At 42.3% G+C, this 27,566-nt stretch overlaps 1 protein-coding gene across 1 annotated transcript in view; it reads right to left on the bottom strand.

Annotated features, from left to right (window-relative positions):
• Positions 1-2,737: 2,737 nt before the first annotated feature.
• Positions 2,738-27,566, bottom strand: part of LOC311101099 (kinesin-like protein KIF20B) — a 30,479-nt gene continuing 5,650 nt past the window's right edge. Inside the window, exons 14-29 of the mRNA XM_084142157.1 lie at positions 23,162-23,301; positions 22,941-23,070; positions 22,610-22,814; positions 20,573-20,634; positions 20,348-20,467; positions 20,040-20,190; positions 18,768-19,925; positions 18,543-18,670; positions 18,265-18,432; positions 12,879-13,034; positions 11,796-11,984; positions 8,302-8,367; positions 7,750-7,885; positions 6,037-6,060; positions 4,474-4,607; positions 2,738-3,375 (exon numbers count right to left, since the gene is read on the bottom strand). Of these exons, the coding sequence (XP_083998283.1) occupies positions 3,292-3,375; positions 4,474-4,607; positions 6,037-6,060; positions 7,750-7,885; positions 8,302-8,367; positions 11,796-11,984; positions 12,879-13,034; positions 18,265-18,432; positions 18,543-18,670; positions 18,768-19,925; positions 20,040-20,190; positions 20,348-20,467; positions 20,573-20,634; positions 22,610-22,814; positions 22,941-23,070; positions 23,162-23,301 (3,051 nt within the window). The 3' untranslated portion in view covers positions 2,738-3,291. The remainder of the gene's footprint in view (positions 3,376-4,473; positions 4,608-6,036; positions 6,061-7,749; positions 7,886-8,301; positions 8,368-11,795; positions 11,985-12,878; positions 13,035-18,264; positions 18,433-18,542; positions 18,671-18,767; positions 19,926-20,039; positions 20,191-20,347; positions 20,468-20,572; positions 20,635-22,609; positions 22,815-22,940; positions 23,071-23,161; positions 23,302-27,566) is intronic.

The following is a 27,566-nucleotide window of genomic DNA, read 5'->3' as shown; positions in this document are numbered from 1 at the left end:
AGCAGCGTGTGAGTTTCAAGTTTGGAGAAGATACTTTTCACCATAAAAATGCACCTTTATAATATTATAATTACATGCATAATCACATTTGCGGTCACTTTTGATAATGGTGTTTTCCGCTAATGGAACATTCGCTCTTATAGCCTACTGCCGTGTGCGCATTGCTGAGCTTATAATGTGATGAAATAGCCTAATAGTTTATCACATTTTGAGCTAAACCTTCTGATCTGTTGCGTCAGCCTCATGATAGCTGTTGTAATAATTTGGGATCTATCACATCCCACAACTGTCCCAGACTATGTTTGGAATATTTATTTCTCGCACAGAATAGGTCAACTTCTGTACTATGGGGATAGTAGATTGACATAGGCTAGTGCTTTTGCTGTTCATTAGGCCTACTCATCTTGTTGGCTGATGAAAAGTAAATGTGGACAGTTCCTCCAATATCTTCAATATGCACCTCGGATTTGGATAAGGACTTGCGCAGTTGCGTCCCCGAAGTGTCTTTCTTCACTTGTAGCCTGTGAGAGGAGGACCTTCTGAGTAAGATGGGCTTCGGAGCATGCAGCACTCAGAGAGAAGGGCACAAAGGCATGGACTTTTTTAGGGTGCATTACGGCCACACAAAGTGGATGCCGCCAGGAAATTCGAGGCATTATCAAGTGTTTGTCAAATTGTGAATGAGACTGATTAAGTGTGTACAGCCTGCGCAAAAAACAAAGCAGAGCTCATGCCTTTTAAGCGACTTTTTTCAAATCCTCATTAGTCGCACCATGCAGCCTTACAATGCATTAAAAATCTAAAACATATAGCCCAACGTTCGTAGAACGACTAAAATTACATTAATAACTCTAAATTAAGCATATAGGAGTACCTATTTATTTGTTAACCGCTCAACACAGAATAGCCGCATGTGCGCACTCCTCAAATCGTTTGGCAAAAATATCCTTTCCATTTTATTCAGCTTTGTTCAATTTTATTCTTCATACCAAAAAATAATTCCACGGAATTCTAACCAAATATTGTCTGCTAAATGAACTAGTGTAGCCCACAGCCATATGGCATAGCCAGATCAGGACAACTCAGAGTATGCTATTCTGTTCTTCTGAAATAGACTACATTTTCTTCATATCATGTTTCTTTAGACCTGTCTAAAATAAATAATGGATTTTTTGTGAACGTGTAGGCTATATTATATGGATTTATTAGACTTTTTTAAAAATGTAGATGTTCCAAAAGGTCTCCATCAGTGGTTTGTCGGCTGTGTGTGGAAGCCCGAGATGCTAAATGTGTTTATGTTAATTAAACGGTCAATTACCGTGAGAACGACAGTTATTTGCTTGACAATCACTGGCTGATGAAATTGTGACCGCCACAGCCCAAGGCATGACAACTTGGACTGGCATATTTATGGCATTATAATGTACTAGTTTCAGGAGCCCAAGTGTCTCACCTTCTATTGGAAGGATGGCCCCACAAGCCTAATAATGTACAGACAAGCAACCCATACAAACAACAATGTGCAGGACGTTATAATGCAGCCCTTCCTGCCTTGGCCCACCACAATGTTAGATGCGAAAGTGTCATGAAAAACAACCACCCTCTAATTATTTAAGAATAAGATGCCGCCCCCCCCGTCATGTTGTGTCTTTACTGTGTTGCTGTGGTCGTCACTCTGCTCTGCACTCAGATGCACAGAGAGGAGCCTGATGAACAGCCATGTCAGAGCTGAGCTGTCAATCAATCACTCAGAGACAAACAGAAAGGCCAACTAATCCCTGTATTAACCATTGCCTCAGAGTTTAGGGAGGACAATGCCAATTGATTAGGGTAGTTGTAATATACTTAGTGTCATTTGGGGAGTATTGTTGTTATCCAAATGGCCTTGCTCACGTTTACTGCTGAGCAGAGTTAGGGAACACCGAAGGAAGACTGTCTTCTTAAGGGTCACATCCTTTTCGCCTATCAGACTTAGTGGGGTCTGTTGCTTCTTTGTGGTCTGCTTTTACATTGACAACTGTAGGGGGCTGATGACATGGGACAAGATACAGTAGAAGTTTAACAAGTGCAGTTCAGATGAGATGCATCAATTTGTAGCATAGCAATATAGTTGAGTGTAGATTCCATATTCTCTGTTCACCTGCACTCTGTTCCCCCTCAACTGGATGTTCTTCTTGATCTCTCTCCACGTGGTCCTGAGACAGATTGCTATCTAACGGTTTTTAAAAAGTGCTGATGGGAGTAAACAACATAAATCAATGGTCTCTTGATACCCTGCTAAACAGATGGTCCAATCAAATCTTATTGGTCGCATACACATATTTAGCTGATATTATTGCGGGTGTAGCAGAATGCTTGTGTTCCTAGCTCCAACAGTGCAGTAATATGTGAGAAATAATACACAAAAAAACAAAATACTGCAAAGTTGCTTAAGAGACAGAAACAGAGAGGACATGTCTATCGGCACCATCTTGCCCCCCATTTTCTCTTAATGTGGCCTCTAACCCTACTTCAATTAAAAAGGTGACCACTTTCCACAGCATGCACAAGAACCATCAAATGGGAGGTACACCAGAGGTAATGCATTAACTCTGAACAACTAAATGCCATTAAATAGGCAGTTTTGCAATGCAAAAGCCAAGGTTTTCTTGAGACAAATCACATCTATGTATACTGTAGGCTCTTATGAATTCTCATTAATGCATTTTCTATTGTTTACAAAAAACAGCCAGGCATTGCAGAGAACAAAAAGCATTTAATCATCAGAGACATGTTTTCAATGACAACGCCAATGACGTAGCTAAACACTGGCGAATGTCCCATTAATTGCCCACCTGAGACTGAACCCGACTGGCTGTGAGTGGGACCTGTCAGGGGCCCACCACAGAGAGAGGGGGTGAGAGATTAGATTATTTACTCTACTCAGATGACAACCACCCCTGACAGCTGCCATTAAAATATATGACATTACACACTTTTGGCCACATTCGAGCAGGACAAAACAATACTCTATCCTCCAATGTGTCCCTTGTCTACTGCTCTCCAAACACGGGCTGCGTCTCCAATGTACATTTACAAAACTGTTTGGTACTTTCCAAGTTCTCTATAGTGTGTACACTATTTTCAATTTAAAAAAGAATCTCTGAGAAAGTTTTTCAAACATAATGGAATAGAATGAGAAACAAAATATGAAAATATTCACATATGTACATGGCTAGTTTTCTAACACAAAATAGTTTTTAAATCAAGTAAGCAATACCAACTCTCGGCCACTGTTGACTAAGTTTGGAGTCATTTCCTTGCGGTTCTTGATCTAAGCTGCCTCTTGATAATGAGATGGTCGCTTTCTTTCTCATCTTGATCAAGACCAATGATCTGCAACATAACAAAACAATGCAATATTAGCATTCACCAGTGGTTTGTTAGTACCACCTAAATAGATAAAGATTTTACACAATCTCAGTCTCTTTTTGTATTGTTATTTTCTAAAGCAAACCATCCAAGTCCCACCAAGCTCTAAGTAGAAATTACATTTCACCCCAGGAGAGGAATTTCCTTGTTTTTCCATATAGCATTATTTAGTGTGAAATTTGCAGTAACTACAAAATACAAGTAAAAACCAAGGCAAACACCTTGGCTTTGGTCCACCATGTTTTGACTGCAGTTACCAGCTCTGCCATACAAAGGCAAAGAAAAATGGCTTTAAAGTTTATTTGCTTTCCAGACAAATATGTTGTAGGTAGACAAGTGATTATACACTGATGTATTATCTTATTATGAAGTCATTTTTTATGCATATCAACCATGACCACTAAGTCAAATAAATGACCATACAAGTCAAACAGAAATACAACAAGAAAGATGGATAAACACATTTAGATTATACTTTAAAAAATATTTGACTGTGCAGTACAAACATTCTGCGTGATAAAATAGTCCTTACCTTATGGCGAAAAAATGCTTGAGGGTTACTACAACATTCAAAACATGAAGACATAACTACATAAAACCATTAAATGCAGTTGGAATGTAGTTAGAACTCTCAAACAGTTTCCATCAAACAAAAAAATAACAATAAAGTTGGATAAACACATTTAGAGATTGTTGATACTGCGCTTTGCCTTTGTTTAAGGTCATACAAAGGCACAGTGCAGCATCTGCATTTTAGGGGTCATAGGTTAAATCAGTGGTCATGGTTGATTTGCATAAAAATGACTTCATAATAAGATAAGTGATAATCCACTGATGTATTATCACTTGTCTACCTACAACATATTTGGCTGGCAGGCAAAAAAACTTTAAAGCCAATTTTCTCAGTTTCACCGTTGGCACAGTTACCGCGTTTTGCCTTTGCAGGGAAGCATACTCTACCCTTTTTAAAATCGGCTTCCTGAGGAGAACTTTCCAAGGCTTTCGAACAGAACATAAGAAGCCTGGGCTTCTGAGGCCAAGTTCCACCCAGTTGCCACTCACCGGATGAGATGGGATGTCCAGAGGAGAGGAGATGTCTGTCTTGTAGAGTTTCCTCTTGGTCCTCTTCGGTTTCACTGCTTTGGCTTTCTCTCGCTCGGTAGATCTTCCACTTACAATCCCCAGAATTGTCTTAGCTATGGACAGACATGTAGTTATATACACACACACACACACACACAGAGAGAGAGCCTTCGGAAAGTATTCAGACCCCTTGACTTTTTCCACTTTGTTACGTTACAGCCTTATTCTAAAAATTGATATATATATATTTTTTTATCCTCAGCAATCTACACACAATACCCCATAATGACAAAGCGATAACAGGTTTTTAGAAGTTTTAGCAAATAAAAAAAATTACTATAAATAAACCTTATTTACATAAGTGTTCAGACCATTTGCTATGAGAATAGAAATTGAGCTCAGGTGCATCCTGTTTCCATTGATCATCCTTGAGATGTTTCTACAACTTGATTGGAGTCCACCTGAGGTCAATTCAATTAATTGGACATGATTTGGAAAGGCACACACCTGTCTATATAAGGTCCCACAGTTGACAGTGCATGTCAGAGCAAAAACCAAGCAGAGGTCGAAGGTCCCCAAGAACACAGTGGCCTCCATCATTCTTAAATGGAAGAAGTTTGGAACCACCAAGACTCTTCCTAGAGCTGGCCGCCTGGCCAAACTGAGCAATCGGGGGAGAAGGGCCTTGGTAAGGGAGGTGAACAAGAACCCGATCACTCTGACAGAGCTCTAGAGTTCCTCTGTAGAGATGTTAGAACCTTCCAGAAAGACAACCATCTCTGCAGCACTCCACCAATCAAGCCTTTATGGTAGAGTGGCCAGACGGACGCCACTCCTCAGTAAAAGGCGCATGACAGCCCGCTTGGAGTTTGCCAAAAGGCACCTAAAGACTAAGACGATGAGAAAAAAGATTCTCTGGTCTGACGAAACCAAGATCGAACTCTTTGGCCTGAATGCTAAGCGTCACGTCTGGAGGAAACCTGGCACCATCCGGTGAAGCATGGTGGTGGCAGCATCATGCCGTGGGGATGTTTTTCAGCGGCAGGGACTGGGAGACTAGTCAGGATCAAGGAAAAGATTAACAGAGCAAAGTACAGAGAGATCCTTGATGAAAACCTGCTCCATAGCGGTCAGGACCTCAGACTGGGGTGACGGTTCACCTTCCAACAGGACAACGACCCTAAGCACACAGCCAAGACAATGCAGGAGTGGCTTCGGGACAAGTCTCTGAATGTCCTTGAGTGGCCCAGCCAGAGCCCGGACTTTAACCCAATCGAACATCTCTGGAGAGACCTGAAAATAGCTGTGCAGCAACACTCCCCGTCCAACCTGACAGAGCTTGAGAGGATCTGCAGAGAAGAATGGGAGAAAGTCCCCAAATACAGTTGTGCCAAGCTTGTAGCGTCATACCCAAGAAGACTCGAGGCTGTAATCACTGCCAATGGTGTTTCAACAAAGTACTGAGGAAAGGGTCTGAATACTTATGTAAATGTGATATTTCCGTTTTTTATTTTTAATAAATTAGCAAAAATGTCTACAAACCTGTTTTGGATTTGTCATTATGGGCTGTTGTTTGTAGATTGATGAGGGGGAAAAAACAATTTAATCAATTTTAGAATATGGCTGTAGCCCAATAGTACCAGTCAAAAAAGTTTGGACACCTACTCATTGAAGGTTTTTTTGTTATTTATACTATTTTATACATTTTAGAGTAATAGTGAAGACCTCAAAACTATGAAATAACACATATGGAATCATGTAGTAACCAAAAAAAAGTTAAACTAATCAAAATATATATTTTTTTTGAGATTCTTCAAAGTAGCCACCCTTTGCCTTGATGACAGCTTTGCACACCCTTGGCATTCTCTCAACCAGCTTCACCTGGAATGCTTTTCCAACAGTCTCGAAGGAGTTCCCACTTGTTGGCCGTTTTCCTTCACTCTGCGGTCCAACTCATCCCAAACCATCTCAATTGGGTTGAGGTCTGGTTATTGTGGAGGCCAGGTAATCTGATGCAGCACTCCATCTCTCTCTTTCTTGGTCAAATAGCCTTTACAAAGCCTGGAAGTGTGTTGGGTCATTGTCCTGTTGAAAAACAAATGATAGTCCCACTAAGCCCAAACTAGGGATGGCGTATCACTGCAGAATGCAGTGGTAGCCATGCTGGTTAAGTGTGCCTTGAATTCTAAATAAATCACTGACAGTGTCACCAGCAAAGCACCCCCACACCACCTCCTCCATGCTTCACGGTGGGAACCACACATGCAGAGATCATCCGTTCACCTACTCTGCGTCTCACAAAGAAACGGCGGTTGGAACAAAAAATCTCAAATTTGGACTCATCAGACCAAAGGACAGATTTCCACCGGTCTAATGCCCATTGCAGGTGTTTCTTGGCCCAAGCAAGTCGTCTTCTTATTGGTGTTCTTTAGTAGTGGTTTCTTTGCAGCATTTCGACCATGTAGGCCTGATTCACACAGTCTCTTCTGAACAGTTGATGTTGAGATGTGTCTGTTACTTGTACTCTGAAGCATTTATTTGGGCTGCAATTTCTGAGGCTGGTAACTCTAATGAACTTATCCTCTGCAGCAGAGGTAAATCTGGGTCTTCCTTTCCTGTGGCAGTCCTCATGAGAGCCAGTTTCATCATAGCACTTGATGGTTTTTGCGACTGCACTTGAAGAAACTTAAAAAGTTCTTGAAAATGTTCCGTATTGACTGACTTTCATGTCTTAAAGTAATGGACTGTTGTTTCTCTTTGCTTATTTGAGCGGTTCTTGCCATAATATGGACTTGGCCTTTTACCAAATAGGACTATCTTCTGTATACCCCCCGCTATCTTGTCACAACACAACTGATTGGCTCAAACGCATTAAGGAAAGAAATTCCACAAATTAACTTTTAACAAGGCACACCTGTTAATTGAAATGCATTCCAGGTGACTACCTCATGAAGCTGGTTGAGATAATGCCAAGAGTGTGCAAAGCTGTCATCAAGGCAAAGGGTGGCTACTTTGAAGAATCTCAAATATAAAATATATTTTATTTGTTTAACACTTTTTTGGTAACTAAATGATTCCATATGTGTTATTTCATAGTTTTGATGTCTTCACTATTATTCTAAAATAGTATAAATAAAGAAAAACCCTTGAATGAGTAGGTGTCAAAACTTTTGACTGATATATAGATATATGCTGAATGTCTGATGTGTGCAGAACATTGACATCAGTAAAGGAGAAAAGCAAAGTCTTGCTAACCTTTACTCCCGAGCAGAGTTGGGGAACTCTGGGTGAAGTCTCCAATCTTCTGGAGGGTTCCATCGTATTTGCCTTTCAGACTTGCTGGTGTCTGTTGCTTCTTCTGGTCTGTTTTTATACCGAGCACTGTCGGCGACTGTTGACATGACATATACACTACCGGTCAAAAGTTTTAGAACACCTAATCATTCAAGGTTTTTTCTTCATTTTGACTATTTTCTACATTGTAGAATAACTATGAAATAACACATATGGAATCATGTAGTAACCAAAAAAGTGTACAAAGCTGTCATCAAGGCTAAAGGTCGCTATTTGAAAAATCTCAAATATATTTTGATTTGTTTAACACTTTTTTTGGTTACTAAATGATTCCATATGTGTTATTTCATAGTTTTGATGTCTTCACTATTATTCTACAATGTAGAAAATAGTAAAAATAGAAAAATCCTTGAATGAGTAGGTGTTCTAAAACTTTTGACCGGTAGTGTATACACAGGATAAGCTGAACTAGTGACATTAAAATAGGTTTATAAGTCTAGATTCTCTTCTCACCTGCATGTTCACTCTGTTGTTCCCCCTCAACTTTATATTCTTTTTGTTCTCACTTTCCACAGGGTCCTGAGGCACAGAGAGAACATTTTAGGATTAGTGACACACGCACACACGTTCTGTGTTGTATTACAACAAAGGGATCAATTCTTCAGGACATCAAGTCAAAATGGTGCCCCCCTTCATCTGCTATATGTATAGCATAATTGGGATCTAATTTCAAAAGGGATCTGGTTAAATCTGTTATCACTTTTTCCAAAAAAACTAATAAAAGCAACCAGGACCTTAATACTGTTCAATCTGGCATCAGTCTGAAATGTGAAGGGACTGAAGGGATTGTGGCTGTAGTTTCAGGTTCCCACAACTGTTTATAAGCCTCTTATCTGTTGACATTGCTCTTGTTCCTTTGGCATAGGTCTGTTAGTGATAGCCATATGGTGGGTTGATTTAGCAAGATACTACAATAAGAATGTTTGGAAAGCTTCTCTTAAAAGAGTGGTGGACTGAACTTCAACTCAAAGCCACTATCTATACAATTCAGCTTCTGTAGGGGTGTTATTATTGTTCACTCTGACCATAATCCTGCTGAACAGAGAGAAGGGTTGCTTTGAGGTAGTTTGTTAGTGCAGTGCAGAGAAAGAGGACAGACGTTGTGTTTATAGTGGTCTATCTGCGGCTTGGTCTCTGGAAGGGCTGGGTAATACCCGGTCTGTTTGTTGAGATGTTTTCTCACCCCTCCAACTCTTACTCAATCTCTCACACAAGCATTAAAATCAAAATCAAATGCAAGGCAACCCAGTGTCACAGAACTGGCTCTCCATGTCTACATTTTGGAGGAAGTGTAATGAGATTGAATAGATACAGTTGAAGTCGGAAGTTTACATACACCTTAGCCAAATACATTTAAACTCAGTTTTTCACAATTCCTGACATTTAATCCTCGTAAAAATTCCCTGTCTTAGGTCAGTTGGAATCACCACTTTATTTTAAGAATGTGAAATGTCAGAATAATAGCAGAGAGAATGATTTATTTCAGCTTTTATTTATTTCATCACATTCCCAGTGGGTCAGAAGTTTACATACACTCAATTAGTATTTGGTAGCATTGCCTTTAAATTGTTTAACTTGGGTCAAACGTTTCGGGTAGTTTTCCACAAGCTTCCCACAATAAGTTGGGTGAATTTTGGCCCATTCCTCATGACAGAGCTGGTGTAACGGAGTTAGGTTTGTAGGCCTCCTTGCTCGCACATGCTTTTTCAGTTCTGCCCACAAATCTTCTATAGGATTGAGGTCAGGGCTTTGTGATGGCTACTCCAATACCTTGACTTTGTTGTCCTTAAGCCATTTTGCCACAACTTTGGAAGTATGCTTGGGGTCATTGTCCATTTGGAAGACCCATTTGCGACCAAGCTTTAACTTCCTGACTGATGTCTTGAGATGTTGCTTCAATATATCCACAATTTTCCTTCCTCATGATGCCATCTATTTTGTGAAGTGCACCAGTCCCTCCTGCAGCAAAGCACCCCCACAGCATGATGCTGCCACCCCCGTGTTTCACGGTTGGGATGGTGTTCTTCAGCTTGCAAGCGTCCCCCTTTTTCCTCCAAACATAACGATGGTCATTATGGCCAAACAGTTCTATTTTTGGACATTTCTCCAAAAACTACGATCTTTGTCCCCATGTGCAGTTGCAAACCGTAGTCTGGCTTTATGGCGGTTTTGGAGCAGTGGCTTCTTCCTTGCTGAGCGGCCTTTCAAGTTATATCGATATAGGACTCGTTTTACTGTGGATATAGATACTTTTGTACCTGTTTCCTCCAGCATCTTCACAAGGTCCTTTGCTGTTGTTCTGGGATTGATTTGCACTTTTCGCACCAAGGTACGTTCATCTCTAGGAGACAGAACGCGTCTCCTTCCTGAGCGGTATGACAGCTGCGTGGTCCCATGGTGTTTATACTTGTGTACTATTGTTTGTACAGATGAACATGGTACCTTCAGGCATTTGGAAATTGCTCCCAAGGATGAACCAGACTTGTGGAGGTCTACACATTTTTTTCTGAGGCCTTGGTTGATTTCTTTTGATTTTCCCATGATGTCAAGCAAATAGGCACTGAGTTTCAAGGTAGGCCTTGAAATACATCCACGGGTACACCTCCAATTGACTCAAATAATGTCAATTAGCCTATCAGAAGCTTCTAAAGCCATGACATCATTTTCTGGAATTTTCCAAGCTGTTTAAAAGCACAGTCAACTTAGTGTATGTAAACTTCTGACCCACTGGAATTGTGATACAGTGAATTATAAGTGAAATAATCTGTCTGTAAACAATTGTTGGAAAAAGTACTTGTGTCATGCACAAAGTAGATGTCCTAACCGACTTGCCAAAACTATAGTTTGTTAACAAGAAATGTGTGGAGTGGTTGAAAAACTAGTTTTAATGACTCCAACCTAAGTGTATGTAAACTTCCGACTTCAACTGTACTTGAATAATGCAACACGGAATGTAGAAATGTTGAAAATGTTAATTACGGTTCGCAAAACAAAATGTCCATTACAGGCTAGAACACTTCACAATGCAAGAATATACAGGTAGCTTCCAGCGTTGTAGGCTAACTTTCCTTGCTAGCTTACAGCTGAAGCTAACATCAATTCACTACCCTAGTACCTTGTTTGTGATAATATGCAAACCATAAAGCAAAATATTGCTCATTTCAAAGCTGAATGTCACTAAATCTGTATTAATTCACGTCATCTTCCCCGCCTGCTTTTCGTCTCTCCCAGTCATTATCTTCGCTCGAGCCTCAAACTGAGTGTGTGTGTGAGAGAATGAAGGCATGGGTCTTAGTGAGAGCGCACACTTTTATAAAATAAGAGATTGCTTGTTCTATGCAACTGTTGTTGATCAGTACAATAGAATACGTCGCAAGTGGAAGGGAAATATTGTTTTTCATCTGTAGGCCCATGAAAAATCAGTCAAAACAAGCTCAATAACTCAATACATGCACACACTCCTGTTGAATATGCATTCACCGCTATTGTGAACAGGCCTACGCTTCATCTTGATTTACCCAGTTCATCAATAGACTAGAGCTTTACCAGTCAAATAAATGATTACCATAATGTTGGTATGTAGTTGGGTTGGTAAAAAACAAAGTCAAATTGATTGTATAATTGATTCATTAATGCATACATTCAAAAATCAGACATTTTAAATGCAAATGTAATGATATTGAACTCAAAAGATCTGTCTGGATGAAGTGCCATTCTGTGACTTCGGCTAATACACCTTTTTCCCCCGTGGTATCGTTTTGGTATCCAGTATTGTGATACTAAACCTGGTATCGGTATCAAAGTCAAAATTCTGGTATCATGACAACAATTGCACCTATCTGGTGTATGTGACAATAAAACAATTATTATTTAAAATGTTATGGTTTTCAGTCAAATGTCTTCTGGACATATCTGTTATCCTATCACACACACACTTTGAACTGTACCTTCTCCATCTCGTTGCTCTTCCTCTTCTTGGCTGAGCGGGGGATTTTGATGGTCACAGACTTGTTCTCTCCCTGCCTCCGGACGTTCAGCTTGTTGGAGTGCAGAGGGGTGAACTGGATCTCCAGCTCCGGTTTGGGGAAGCGACGCTCTTGCCTGCCATCTGTGGACACCTCTGAGGAGTCCAGTACCTGCCCAGACAGACAGACAGACAGACAGGCCAACATTATACACACAGGCATAAACACACACACACACACACCACTATTTATTATCTGATTCATCAAATATGAATGTTTCTTTACACCCCTGTTGAAATGAATCCATCCCTGATTTTGTGGCTGAAATCACAAAAAAATGACAAGAATAGTCAAACATAAGAAGCAGCTATACAGAACAAAAATATAAACGCAACATGTTAAGTTTTGGTCCCATGTTTCATGAGCTGAAATAAAAGATCGTAAAAATTTTCCATACACCTATTTCTCTCAGATTTTGTGCACAAATGTGTTTACATCCCTGTTAGTGAGCATTTATCCTTTGCCAAGATAATTCAAGTTGAGGGAGCGTGCATTTGGCATGCTGACTGTAGGAATGTACACCAGAGCTGTTGCCAGAGAATTGAATGTTCATTTCTCTACATAAGTCGCCTCAAACGTCGTTTTAGAGAATTTGGCAGTACGACCAACCGGCCTCACAACCGCAGACCACGTGTAACCACACCAGCCCAAGACCTCCACATCTGGCTTCTTCACCTGCGGGACCATCTGAGACCAGCCACCAGGACAGCTGATGAAACTGAGGAGCATTTCTGTCTGTAATCAAGCCCTTTTGTGGAAAAAAAACCTCATTCTGATTGGCTGGGCAGGGGCACAGCCATGGGTGGGCATAGGCCCACCCACTGGGGAGCCAGACCCACCCACGGCTGCGCCCCTGCCCAGTCATGTGAAATCCATTGAGTAGGGCCTAATGAATTTATTTCAATTTACTGATTTCCTTACATGAACTGTAAAATCAGTAAAATCGTTTAAATTGCTGCGTTTATATTTTTGTTCAGTATAAATGATTATCTGATCTATACTGACCTCTTGTGTTTGGAAATTGGAGTGGTCGTGGAGCTCCCTGAGCTTGCGCTCTTTCTTTGCGTTTCTCTCCTGGAGATTCTGTATCTTTAATTTGAGGTCCTCAACAACAGAGCCACTCTCCTCTTCTTTCTCTGAGGGCTGTTTTGACAATTGCGCCTGGAAAACAGACATTAGCATAAAAGGCAGACAATCCTTACGGTGAGAAATAATGTCAATTGCTGTGTGAAGTGCACCCGCTTTCCCTGCAACTACAGTTGAAGTCGGAAGTTTACATACACCTTAGCCAAATACATTTAAACTCAGTTTTTCACAATTCCTGACATTTAATCCTAGTAAAAATTCCCTGTCTTAGGTCAGTTGGAATCACCACTTTATTTTAAGAATGTGAAATGTCAGAATAATAGCAGAGAGAATGATTTATTTAAGCTTTTATTTATTTCACCACATTCCCAGTGGGTCAGAAGTTTACATACACACAATTAATATTTGGTAGCCTTGCCTTTACATTGTTTAACTTGGGTCAAACGTTTCAGGTAGCCTTCCACAAGCTTCCCACAATAAGTTGGGTGAATTTTGGCCCATTCCTCCTGACAGAGCTGGTGTAACGGAGTCAGGTTTGTAGGCCTCCTTGCTCGCACACGCTTTTTCAGTTCTGCCCACAAATTTTCTATAGGATTGAGGTCAGGGCTTTGTGATGGCCACTCCAATACCTTGACTTTGTTGTCCTTAAGCCATTTTGCCACAACTTTGGAAGTATGCTTGGGGTCATTGTCCATTTGGAAGACCCATTTGCGACCAAGCTTTAACTTCCTGACTGATGTCTTGAGATGTTGCTTCAATATATCCACATAATTTTCCTTCCTCATGATGCCATCTATTTTGTGAAGTGCACCACTCCCTCCTGCAGCAAAGCACCCCCACAGCATGATGCTGCCACCCCCGTGCTTCACGGTTGGGATGGTTTTCTTCGGCTTGCAAGCTACCCCCTAACGATGGTCATTGTGGCCAAACAGTTCTATTTTAGTTTCATCAGACCAGAGGACATTTCTCCAAAAGGTACGATCTTTGTCCCCATGTGCAGTTGCAAACCGTAGTCTGGCTTTTTTATGGCGGTTTTGGAGCAGTGGCTTCTTCCTTGCTGAGCGGCCTTTCAGGTTATATCGATATAGGACTCGTTTTACTGTGGATATAGACACTTTTGTACCTGTTTCCTCCAGCATCTTCACAAGGTCCGTTGCTGTTGTTCTGGGATTTATTTGCACTTCTCGCACCAAAGTACGTTGATCTCTAGGAGACAGAACGCGTCTCCTTCCTGAGCGGTATGACGGCTGCGTGGTCCCATGGTGTTTATACTTGCATACTATTGTTTGTACAGATGAACGTGGTACCTATAGGCGTTTGAAAACTGCTCCCAAGCAAGAACCAGACTTGTGGAGGTCTACAATTATTTGGCTGATTTATTTGGATTTTCCCACGATGTCAAGCAAAGAGGCACAGTTTGAAGGTAGGCCTTGAAATACATCCACAGGTACACCTCCAATTGACTCAAATGATGTCAATTAGCCTATCAAAAGCTTCTAAAGCCATAACATTTTCTGGAATTTTCCAAGCTGTTTAAAGGCACAGTCAACTTAGTGTATGTAAACTTCTGACCCACTGGAATTGTGATACAGTGAATTATAAACACTTGTTGGAAAATGACTTGTGTCATGCACAAAGTAGATGTCCTAACCGACTTGCCAAAACTATAGTTTGTTAACAATACATTTGTGGAGTGGTTGAAAAACAAGTTTTAATGACTCCAACCTAAGTGTATGTAAACTTCCGACTTCAACTGTACATACATATCATTTAGTTGGAAAGAAGTGATAATATATAGGCTGGTAACTTCTCTTCAATACATCAGATATATGGATCAAGTTTTTTTTAACCTTTATTTAACCAGGTAAGCCAGTTGAGAACAAGTTCTCATTTACAACTGCGACCTGGCCAAGACAAAGCAAAGCAGTGCGATAAAAACAACAACAGAGTTACATATGGGGTAAACAAAACATAAAGTCAAAAATACAACAGAAAATATATATACAGTGTGTGCGAATGTAGTAAGTTATGGAGGTAAGGAAATGTGCATCCTGTAGCACTAACTCCAAAAAGTTTTGGGACACTGTAAATTCCATGGAGAATAAGAGCACTTCCTCCCAGCTGCCCACTGCACTGAGGCTAGGAAACACTATCACCACCGATAAATCTACAAAAATCGAGAATTTCAACAAGCATTTTGCTACGGCTGGCCATGCTTTCCACCTGCTACCACTACCCCGGCGACCAGCTCTGCACCCTCCGCTGCAACTTGCCCATGCCCCCCCCGCTTCTCCTTCACACAAATCCAGACAGCTGATGTTCTGAAAGACCCCTACAAATCATCTGGGCTAGACAATCTGGACCCTTTCTTTCTAAAACTAGCCGCCGAAATTGTCGCAACCCCTATTACTAGCCTGTTCAACCTCTCTTTCGTAACGTCTGAGATCCCCAGAGATTGGAAAGCTGCCGCGGTCATCCCCCTCTTCAAAAGGGGGTGACACTCTAGATCCAAACTGTTACAGACCTATATCCATCCTGCCCTGCCTTTCGAAAGTTTTTGAAAGCCAAGTTAACAAAACAGATCACCGACCATTTCGAATCCCACCGTACCTTCTCCGCTATGCAATCCGGTTTCCGAGCTGGTCATGGGTGCACTTCAGCCACGCTCAAGGTCCTAAACGATATTATAACCCAATCGATAATAGACAGTACTGTGCAGGTGTCTTCATCGACCTGGCCAAGGCTTTCGACTCTGTCAACCACCGCATTCTTATTGACAGACTAAATAGCCTTGGTTTCTCAAATGACTGCCTCGCCTGGTTCACCAACTACTTCTCAGATAGAGTTCAATGTGTCAAATCGGAGGGCCTGTTGTCTGGACCTATGGCAGTCTCTATGGGGGTGCCACAGGGTTCAATTCTTGGGCCGACTCTTTTCTCTGTGTATATCAATGATGTCGTTCTTGCTGCTGGTGACGCTCGGATCCACCTCTATGCGGACGACACCATTTTGTATACATCTGGCCCTTCATTGGATTGGACACTGTGTTAACAAACCTCCAAACGAGCTTCAACGCCATACAACACTCCTTCCGTAGCCTCCAACTGCTCTTAAACACTAGTAAAACTAAATGCATGCTCTTCAATCGAACGCTGCTGGCACCCGCCCACCCGACGAAGTCATTTACAAAATAGCCTCCAACACTCTACTCAGCAAATTGGATGTAGTCTATCACAGTGCCATCCGTTTTGTCTCCAAAGCCCCATATACTACACACCACTGTGACCTGTACGCTCTTGCTGGCTGGCCCTCACTACATATTCGTCGCCAAACCCACTGGCTCCAGGTCATCTATAAATCACTGCTAGGCAAATCCCCGCCTTATCTTAGCTCATTGGTCACCATAGCAACACCCACCCGTAGTATGCGCTCCAGCAGGTATATCTCACTGGTCATCCCCAAAGCCAACACCTCATTTGGCCGCCATTCCTTCCAGTTCTCTGCTGCCAATGACTGGAACAAATTGCAAAAATCTCTGAAGCTGGAGACACTTATCTCCCTCACTAACTTTAAGCATCAGTTGTCAGAGCACCTTACCGATCACTGCACCTGTACACAGCCCATCTGAAATTAGCCCGCCCAACTACCTCATCCCTATATTGTTATTTATTTTGCTCATTTGCACCCCAGTATCTCTATTTGCACATCATCTCTTGCACATCTATCATTCCAGTGTTAATACTAATTGTAATTATTTTGCACTATAGCCTATTTATTGCCTTACCTCCATAACTTGCTACATTTGCACACACTGTATATATATTTTCTGTTGTATTTTTTGACTTTGTTTTTTTACCCCATATGTAACTCTGTGTTGTTGTTTTTATCGCACTGCTTTGCTTTATCTTGGCCAGGTCGCAGTTGTAAATGAGAACTTGTTCTCAACTGGCTTACCTGGTTAAATAAAGGTTAAAAAATAAATAAATAAAAAGTAAGGCAATAAATAGGCCATAGTGCAAAATAGTTACAATTTCGTATTAACACTGGAATGATAGATGTGCAAACGATGATGTGCAAATAGAGATACTGGGGTGCAAATTAGCAAAATAAATAACAATATGGGGATGAGGTAGTTGAGTGGGCTAATTTCAGAATGGCTGTGTATAGGTGCAGTGATCAGTAAGCTGCTCTGACAACTGATGCTTAAAGTTAGTGAGGGAGATAAGTGTCTCCAGCTTCAGATATTTTTGCAGTTCGTTCCAGTCATTGGCAGCAGAGAACTGGAAGGAATGGCGGCCAAATGAGGTGTTGGCTTGGGGATGACCAGTGAGATATACCTGCTGGAGCGCAGACTACGGGTGAGTGTTGCTATGGTGACCAGTGAGCTAAGATAAGACGGGGATTTGCCTAGCAGTGATTTATAGATGGCCTGGAGCCAGTGGGTTTGGCGACGAATATGTAGTGAGGGCCAGCCAACGAGAGCGTACAGGTCACAATGGTGGGTAGTATATGGGGCTTTGGTGACAAAACGGATGGCTCTGTGATAGACTACATCCAATTTGCTGAGTAGAGTTTGAGGCTATTTTGTAAATGACATTGCCGAAGTCAAGGATCGGTAGGATAGTCAGTTTTACGAGGGCATGTTTGGCAGCATGAGTGAAGGAGACTTTGTTGCGAAATAGGAAGCCGAGTCTAGATCTAACTTTTGATTGGAGATGCTTAATGTGAGTCTGGAAGGAGAGTTTACAGTCTAACCAGACACCTAGGTATTTGTAGTTGTCCACATACTTTAGGTTAGACCCGCTGAGAGTAGTGATTCTAGTCGGGTGGGCGGGTGCAAGCAGCGTTCGATTGAAGAGCATGCATTTAGTTTTACTAGTGTTTAAGAGCAGTTGGAGGCTACGGAAGGATTGTTGTATGGCGTTGAAGCTCGTTTGGAGGTTTGTTAACACAGTGTCCAATCCAATGAAGGGCCAGATGTATACAAAATGGTGTCGTCCGCATAGAGGTGGATCCGAGCGTCACCAGCAGCAAGAACGACATCATTGATATACACAAAGTTAATGCTATTAGAAATTATGTGCTCCTCAGAGATAAAAAGAGAGGTAAAAAGTTAGCAATATCCCACTAAATTAAGCAGAAATTAGGGATTAGGTCACAGAAACCCTATTCTGAACGTCATTCATCAACTTCCTGCTGCACACTCACTACGCACCTTGAAACTCCATTAATTACTTCCTCTCATTCAGAGACACCATTAAGCCCAGCAGTTCTAATGTGTTTATTAAATCAGAGTCAGTATTACCTCTACATTCTGCAGCGTGCTACGGCAGAGCTCCTCTGAACACTCCCTCATCAACTCTGGAGCCGGGCACCGACTCTCCTCCTGCTCTGGCCCTTTGGGTCTCTCCATCAGAATGGCCCTCTCTTCAAGCCACTTCTGCTTCTCCATCTCATGCTGCTCATTAACCAGCTAGGAGGACATCAAAAGGAATGATTACTTCCCTCACCACACGTGCGTACACCGTCCCGTCTCAAACAGAAAATGAATGTGAGCATCTTTGATCAAACGGCAGCTCTTACCTTCAAGCTCTCTTCAGTCCGCTGACATTCCTGCTTCACATTCTCGCCAGGACAGTTGTTGAGGACATGAGAGAACTTTGCACTGTTCATGTTTTTTGGTAGGCAGCAGTCCTTCAAACTCGTCAGCTCTGAAATCCAAAATTGAGACAGTGCCAATTCCCCCAAAAAATCTGAATGAAGACTTGCTTAAAAAAACAAAACTGATTTAAGCGTGTGACCACTCACCTTCACTTAAAGCCTCAATCTCTTTTTCCTTAGCCTCCAGAATCTGATCTTGTTCTGTTTGTGTCCTCTCCTGCTCTGTCAGAGCAAGACGCATGTCTTCAATCACCTTCTCCTTGGACTTATTGCTATGACTTTCCTCCACCTGGGCCAGTTTCTGTTGAGCCTCCTCTAATCTTGCTTGCAGAGCTTCGCACTGGGCCTCCCTCTCAGCCAGTTGCTTCTCCAACTCCACAACCCTCTTAGAGCTGCCTCCAGAGGCCTGCACCTGAACCTCCAGGTCCACGATTTGCTCCTTCAGGTGACCTGCCATTTTTTCAAGGTCAGAGTAACTCTTCGTAATTTCATTGTAAGCCCCTTTCTCTAATTCATAGCCCTGTAGGTTGAATTGGGCCTCTGACCGCTGTGTCTCTAACTCATGTCTCAGCTGGCTGCAGAGTTCCTCCCGTCCAGAGAGCTGCTCTTTGACCTGGTTGAGCTCCTGCTCCAGGACATCTATCCACTGGCTCTTCTGGAGCAACTTCTCCACCACGCACTCACACTCCCTTTTCATTGCATCTATGGTGTCATGGAACTTGGAGTTGTTGCTCTGCACAGAAGAGACCTTCAGTTCCTCCGCTTCCTTCCGGAGTCGTTCAGTTTCCAAAGTCAAGGATTCAATGGTTTTGGATTTTTCGTTGGATTCGTCTTCGAGCCCCTTCAGGAGTACTCTGGCTGCTTCTAGCTCCTCTAAAAGCTTGGCGGACCTCTCAGTCTGTTCGATAAGTTCTGTTTGGAGAGTTTTCACAGAAGACTCCACTTTCTGTGATGTCTGCTGGAGCTGGAAGATGCCACTGACCAGTGCTTTGTTGTCTTTGGAGAGCATGGCTGTCTCCTTCCTCTCTTTTTCCAGCGAGGCCATCACAGCTTCACAGTCATCTGTCTGCTCCTCCAAATCATCGGTGAGCTTCTGTACAGTCTGTTCGAACGAAACCCTCTCGCGTTTGAGCTCGTCGGCATTTTCGTTCTTTCTTTTTATCTCTCCTTTGACCGTCTCCAACTTCTGAACCATCGCCTCGTGTTCTTCTTTTAACTGCAAAATCGTCAAGTCTTTTTGATGACATTCAGCCTGGAGTTTCTCCAACTCATCTGCTCGAATGATACGCTCATCCTCAAGACTCCCTGGAGAGAGAGGAGCTGGTCAGACAGACACAGAACTCTAAAAGTAAATGGAAACATAAGGACCAATATCCCCGATACAAGATGTAACTCCTTTCATCTTTTTTTTATGACTACCTTTCTTCAGGGCAGGCTGATCATCAAGGTCTTCCAGGACATCAGCATGGCGGTTCCTGCCCTCCTCAGCACTGGGACTGTCCCGGCTCATACACTTACAATTCTGTTTCAAGCTCAGAATCTCCTCCTTGATTGAGTCAACCAAGGCCTTCTGTTGACAAAAACAGTGAAAGGGAATGCATATTATCATAGAGGTTATGTGATGATTAATACTAAATACACTTGGACAGATTACAAAGCGCCCCCATATGCGCAATTAATGCAGGTGCAAGTATGAAATCATTAGTTCAAGCAAGTAATTTACTTACATCCCTAGTTGCAGCCTCACTATTCTGGTCCATTGCTTCCTGCAGCTTGGTTATCACATCATCTTTCTCATGGCAGATTTCCATTAAGGCCTCAAACTTCCGTGTCTGAGATTCCAAATTCTGCATAAAACCAAAATATGGAGAACCATCAACTCTAACACAAACTTTGATTCAGTGTTCACATGCAACAAAACACATCAGATATCAATATCAAGCCAGGCTTACCTCCTTCGCATCCTCTAGCTGCCCAAACAATTGTTTCAATTCCATGCTCATTACTTCCATTTCTGTAAACCGAGAGAAAACACACTTAAAGGGATGCTTGGGAATTTTGGCAATAAGGCCCTTTATCTACACTGCATTCGGAAAGTATTCAGACACCTTGACTTTTCCACATTTTGTTACGTTACAACCTCAATCTAAAATTGATTAAAATGTTTTTCTTATCAATCTACACACAATACCCCATTATGACAAAGCAAAAAGGTTTTTTAGAAATGTTAGCAAATTTATTATAAATAAAAAACGGAAATATTACATTTACATACATATTATTTTCCTCAGTACTTTGTTGAAGCACCTTTGTTACAGCATGTAAGTCTTCTTAGGTATGACGCTACAAGCTTGGCACACCTGTATTTGGAGAGTTTCTCATTCATCTCTGCAGATCCTCTCAAGCTCTGTCAGGTTGGATGGGGAGCGTTGCTGCACAGCTATTTTCAGGTCTCTCCAGAGATGTTCGATCAGGTTCAAGTCCGGGCTCTGGCTGGGCCACTCAAGGACATTCAGAGACTTGTCCCGAAGCCACTCCTGCGTTGTCTTGGCTGTGTGCTTAGGGTCGTTTTCCTGTTGGAAGGTGAACCTTCGCCCCAGTCTGAGGTCCTAAGCGCTCTGGAGCAGGTTTTCATTAAGGATCTCGCTGTACTTTGCTCTGTTCATCTTTGCATTGATCCTGACTAGTCTCCCTGTCCCTGCTGCTGAAAAACACACCCACAGCATGATGCTGCCACCACCATGCTTCACTGTAGGGATGGTGCCAGGTTTCCTCCAGACGTGACGCTTGGCATTCAGGCCAAATAGTTCAATCTTGGTTTCATCAGACTAGAGAATCTTGTTTCTCATGGTCTGAGAGTCTTTAGGTGCCTTTTGGCAAACTCCAAGCGGGCTGTCATGTGCCGTTTACTGAGGAGTGGCTTCCGTCTGGCCACTACCAATAAGGCCTGATTGGTGGAGTGCTGCAGAGATGGTTGTCCTTCTGGAAGGTTCTCCCATCTCCACAGAGGAACTCTAGAAGTCTGTCAGAGTGACCATCGGGTTCTTGGTCACCTCCCTGGCCAAAGCCCTTCTCCCCTGATTGCTCAGTTTGGCCGGGCGGCCAGCTCTAGGAAGAGTCTTGGTGGGTCCAAACTTCTTACATTTAAGAATGATGGAGGCCACTGTGTTCTTGTGGACCTTCAATGCTGCAGACATTTTTTGGTACCCTTCCCCAGATCTGTGCCTCAACACAATCCTGTCTCGGAGCTTTACGGACAATTCCTTCGACCTCATGTCTTAGTTTTTGCTCTGACATGCACTGTCAACTGTGGGACCTTATATAGACAGGTGTGTGCCTTTCCAAATCATGTCCAATCAATAGAGATTTTACCACAGGTGGACTCCAATCAAGTTGTAGAAACATCTCCAGGATGATGAATGGAAACAGGATGCACCGGAGCAAAATGTTGGGTCTCATAGCAAAGGGTCTGAATACTTATGGAAATAAGGTATTTCTGTTTTTATTTTAATAAGTGCAAAAATTTCGAACAACCTGTTTTCATATCATCATTACGGGGTATTGTGTGTAGATTGCTGAGGAAAATGTTTTATTTAATCCATTGTAGAATAAGGCTGTAACGTAACAAAATGTGGACAAAGTCAAGGGGTCTGAATACTTTCCCGAATTTACTGTACTTCTCCAGATGCAGATGAACTCGTGGATTTAAAAAAAGTATGTCTCTGTCCAGTATGAAGGAAGCATGCTAGCAGATACCCATAGACTTCCAGTCATTGCACTAACGCTAGTTAGCATTGGCTCGCAAAACTACCTAACTTCCTTCATACTGGACACAGAGACATAAAAATGGAATCCACAAGTTCATCTGACTCTGGGGAAGTAGATAAAGGGCCTCATTACTAAAATCCCGAAGTATCCCTTTAAGCTAAATCCTGAATATTTAGCAGACATGGCCAAATCACAGTAGTTCAGACATACTATACACACACCATTGGTTTTGAGTTTGAGTTGCTGCTGGGTCTTGAGGAGCTCCTCTGATAAGTCATCCACTTGCTTCCTCAGGCTGGCTACAGTGCCAGGAGACTCAGGCAGGTCCACCAGACAGGTCTGTGCAGTCTCCGCATCCCTCCTGATTCTAGCCAGGTCGTCTCGCATAGCTTCAATGATCCCATCCAAGAGCTCTACCTTATCCTCCTGTGATGGAAAACAAAGATATCAGAACTCAACTCATTAAACAAGGACAGGTAAAGATATTAGTGGTGAAGTTGTATTTTCTGCATGATCTGATATTATGACCTGTGATCTGAATAAGACTGTTACCTTTGTCATTTCCTCGTCACCGTTGACACTTGCACACTCGCTGACACTTTTGCTGACTAAATTCTTCAGGATCTCCAACCTCTTCTCCGCTCTGTCCTCGATGATCTCCCTCTCTTTGGCAAGACGCTCACTGCATGACAGAAGCATTGTTCAGTCAATGCATCTACAGACAATGGCCAAGATTGACAGATCTTTTAAAAAGAGCGAAATAGACGACTTACTTGTAATCACTTTCCATTTTGGAGAATAGCTCCATGAACTCAATGGTGACCTCTTCACGGATATGAGACTCCAAAGCCAATTTCTCAGCTTCCTCCTTCAGAAGCTTCTCCCTCAGTTCCTCCACCAGAGCAAACTGGCCCTAAAATACACAAGGCAGCAGCTACTCTTCCTGTGGTCCAGCAACATTAAGGCAGTTATATACACAATTTAAAGATATTACATGACAATTGCATTTCATAACACTTTTCACAACATATTAAGTGTGTTCCCTCAGGCCACTACTCTACTACCACATATTTACAATACAAAATCCATGTGTACATGCATGTAGTGTGTGTGTCTAATGTGTATGTACAGTGGGGAAAAAAAGTATTTAGTCAGCCACTAATTGTGCAAGTTCTCCCACTTAAAAAGATGAGAGGCCTGTAATTTTCATCATAGGTACACGTCAACTATGACAGACAAATTGAGGAAAAAATAAATAAAATAAAAATCGAGAAAATCACATTGTAGGATTTTTTATGAATTTATTTGCAAATTATGGTGGAAAATAAGTATTTGGTCACCTACAAACAAGCAAGATTTCTGGCTCTCACAGACCTCTAACTTCTTCTTTAAGAGGCTCCTCTGTCCTCCACTCGTTACCTGTATTAATGGCACCTGTTTGAACTTGTTATCAGTATAAAAGACACCTGTCCACAACCTCAAACAGTCACACTCCAAACTCCACTATGGCCAAGACCAAAGAGCTGTCAAAGGACACCAGAAACAAAATTGTAGACCTGCACCAGGCTGGGAAGACTGAATCTGCAATAGGTAAGCAGCTTGGTTTGAATAAATCAACTATGGGAGCAATTATTAGGAAATGGAAGACATACAAGACCACTGATAATCTCCCTCGATCTGGGGCTCCACCCAAGATCTCACCTCATGGGGTCAAAATGATCACAAGAACGGTGAGAAAAAATCCCAGAACCACACGGGGGGACCTAGTGAATGACCTAAAGAGAGCTGGGACCAAAGTAACAAAGCCTACCATCAGTAACACACTACGCCGCCAGGGATTCAAATCCTGCAGTGCCAGACGTGTCCCCCTGCTTAAGCCAGTACATGTCCAGGCCCGACTGAAGTTTGCTAGAGTGCATTTGGATGATCCAGAAGAGGATTGGGAGAATGTCATATGGTCAGATGAAACCAAAATATAACTTTTTTGTAAAAACTCAACTCGTCGTGTTTGGAGGACAAAGAATGCTGAGTTGCATCCAAAGAACACCATACCTATGGGGAAGCATGGGGGTGGAAACATCATGCTTTTGGGCTGTTTTTCTGCAAAGGGACCAGGACGACTGATCCGTGTAAAGGAAAGAATGAATGGGGCCATGTATCGTGAGATTTTGAGTGAAAACCTCCTTCCATCAGCAAGGGCATTGAAGATGAAACGTGGCTGGGTCTTTCAGCATGACAATGATCCCAAACACACCGCCCGGGCAACGAAGCAGTGGCTTCGTAAGAAGCATTTCAAGGTCCTGGAGTGGCCTAGCCAGTCTCCAGATCTCAACCCCATAGAAGATCTTTGGAGGGAGTTGAAAGTCCGTGTTGCCCAGCGCCAGCCCCAAAACATCACTGCTCTAGAGGAGATCTGCATGGAGGAATGGGCCAAAATACCAGCAACAGTGTGTGAAAACCTTGTGAAGACTTACAGAAAACGTTTGACCTGTGTCATTGCCAACAAAGGGTATATAACAAAGTATTGAGAAACTTTTGTTATTGACCAAATACTTATTTTCCACCATAATTTGCAAATAAATTCATAAAAAATCCTACAATGTGATTTTCTGGATATTTTTTTCTCATTTTGTCTGTCATCGTTGACGTGTACCTATGATGAAAATTACAGGCCTCTCTCATCTTTTTCAGTGGGAGAACTTGCACAATTGGTGGCTGACTAAATACTTTTTTCCCCCACTGTATATACGTGTGTCTGTGCCTGTGTGTGTCTCTTCAGTCCCCGCTGTTCCATAAGGTGTATTTGTATCTTTTATATTAATCTGATTATACTGCTTGCATCAGTTACCTGATGTGGAATAGAGTTTCATGTAGCCATGGCTCTACGTAGTACTGTCCGCCTCCCATAGTCTGTTTTTGACTTGGGGTTTGTGAAGACCACATGACTGAACAGTAGTCCAGGTGTGACAAGATTAGGTAATGTAGGACCTGCCTTGTTGATAGTGTTGTTAGAAAGGCAGTGCAGCGCTTTATTATGGACAGACTTCTCCCCATCTTAGCTACTGTTGTATCAACATGTTTTGACCACGACAGATTACAATCCAGGCAGTTTAGTCACCTCAACTTGCTCAATTTCCACATTATTTATTACAAGATTTAGTGAATGATTTGTCCCAAATACAATGCTTTTAGTTTTTGAAATATTTAGGACTAACTTATTCCTTGCCACCCATTCTGAAACTAACTGCAGCTCTTCGTTAAGTGTTGCAGTGACTCCACTCGCTGTAGTAGCTGACGTGTATAGTGTTGAGTCATCCGCATACATAGACACACTGGCTTAGTAAAGATTGAAAAAAGTAAAGGGGCCTATACAACTGCCCTGGGGAATTCCTGATTCTATCTGAATTATGTTGGAGAGGCTTCCATTAAAGAACACAGGCAACTCTTTATCAACAATATAGCAGGGGGATGTAAAGCCATAACACATACGTTTTTTTAGCAGCTGACTATGATCGATAATGTCAAAAGCAGCACTGAAGTCTAACAAAACAGCTCCCACAATATTTGTATCAATTTCTCTCAGCCAATCAGTCATTTGTGTAAGTGCTGTGCATGTTGAATGTCCTTCTCTAGGACAAGCGTGCTGAAAGTCTGTTGTCAATTTGTTTACAGTAAAATAGCATTGAATCTGGTCAAACACAATTTTCTCCAAAAGTTTATTAAGGGTTGGTAACAGGCTGATTGGTCAGCTATTTGAGCCAGTAAAGGGGGCTTTACTATTCTTAGGTAGTGCAATGACTTTTGCTTCCCTCCAGGCCTGAGGGCACACACTTTCTAGTAGGCTTAGATTGAAGATATGGCAAATAGGAGGGGCAATAATCGCCCGCTATTATCTTCAGTAATTTTCCATCCAAGTTGTCAGACCCCGGTGGCTTGTCATTGTTGACAACAATACTTTTCACCTCTTCCACACTCACTTTACGGAATTCAAAATGACAATGCTTGTCTTCCATAATTTGATCAGTTCTACTTGGATGTGTAGTGTCAGCGTTTGTTACTGGCATGTCATGCCTAAGTTTGCTAATCTTGGCAATGAAAATATCATTAAAGTAATTGGCAATATCAGTGGGTTTTGTGATGAATCAGCCATCTGATTCAATGAATGATGGCGCTGAGTTTGCCTTTTTGCCCAACATTTAATTTAAGGTGCTCCAAAGCTTTTTTTTTATATACTACACTGCTCAAAAAAATTAAATGGAACACTTAAACAACACATCCTAGATCTGAATGAATGAAATAATCTTATTAAAATACTTTTTTCTTTACATAGTTGAATGTGCTGACAACAAAATCACACAAAAATTATCAATGGAAATCAAATTGATCAACCCATGGAGGTCTGGATTTGGAGTCACCCTCAAAATTAAAGTGGAAAACCACACTACAGGCTGATCCAACTTTGATGTAATGTCCTTAAAACAAGTCAAAATTAGGCTCAGTAGTGTGTGTGGGCTCCACGTGCCTGTATGACCTCCCTACAACGCCTGGGCATGCTCCTGATGAGGTGGCGGATGGTCTCCTGAGGGATCTCCTCCCAGACCTGGACTAAAGCATCCGCCAACTCCTGGACAGTCTGTGGTGCAACGTGGCATTGGTGGATGGAGCGAGACATGATGTCCCAGATGTGCTCAATTGAATTCAGGTCTGGGGAACGGGCAGGCCAGTCCATAGCATCAATGCCTTCCTCTTGCAGGAACTGCTGACACACTCCAGCCACATGAGGTCTAGCATTGTCTTGCATTAGGAGGAACCCAGGGCCAACCGCACCAGCAAATGGTCTCACAAGGGGTCTGAGGATCTCATCTCAGTACCTAATGGCAGTCAGGCTACCTCTGGCGAGCACATAGAGGGCTGTGCGGCCCCCCAAAGAAATGCCACCCCACACCATGACTGACCCACCGCCAAACCGGTCATGCTGGAGGATGTTGCAGGCAGCAGAACGTTCTCCACGGCATCTCCAGACTGTCACATGTGCTCAGTTTGAACCTGCTTTCATCTGTGAAGAGCACAGGGCGCCAGTGGCGAATTTGCCAATCTTGGTGTTCTCTGGCAAATGCCAAACGTCCTGCACGGTGTTGGGCTGTAAACACAACCCCCACCTGTGGACGTCGGGTCCTC

The sequence above is a fragment of the Coregonus lavaretus genome (assembly GCF_964263955.1).
Source record: "Coregonus lavaretus genome assembly, chromosome: 25".
NCBI lineage: Eukaryota > Metazoa > Chordata > Actinopteri > Salmoniformes > Salmonidae > Coregonus > Coregonus lavaretus.
Note: the sequence above shows the minus strand (reverse complement) of the source record. Positions and strands in the feature narration are given on the sequence as shown.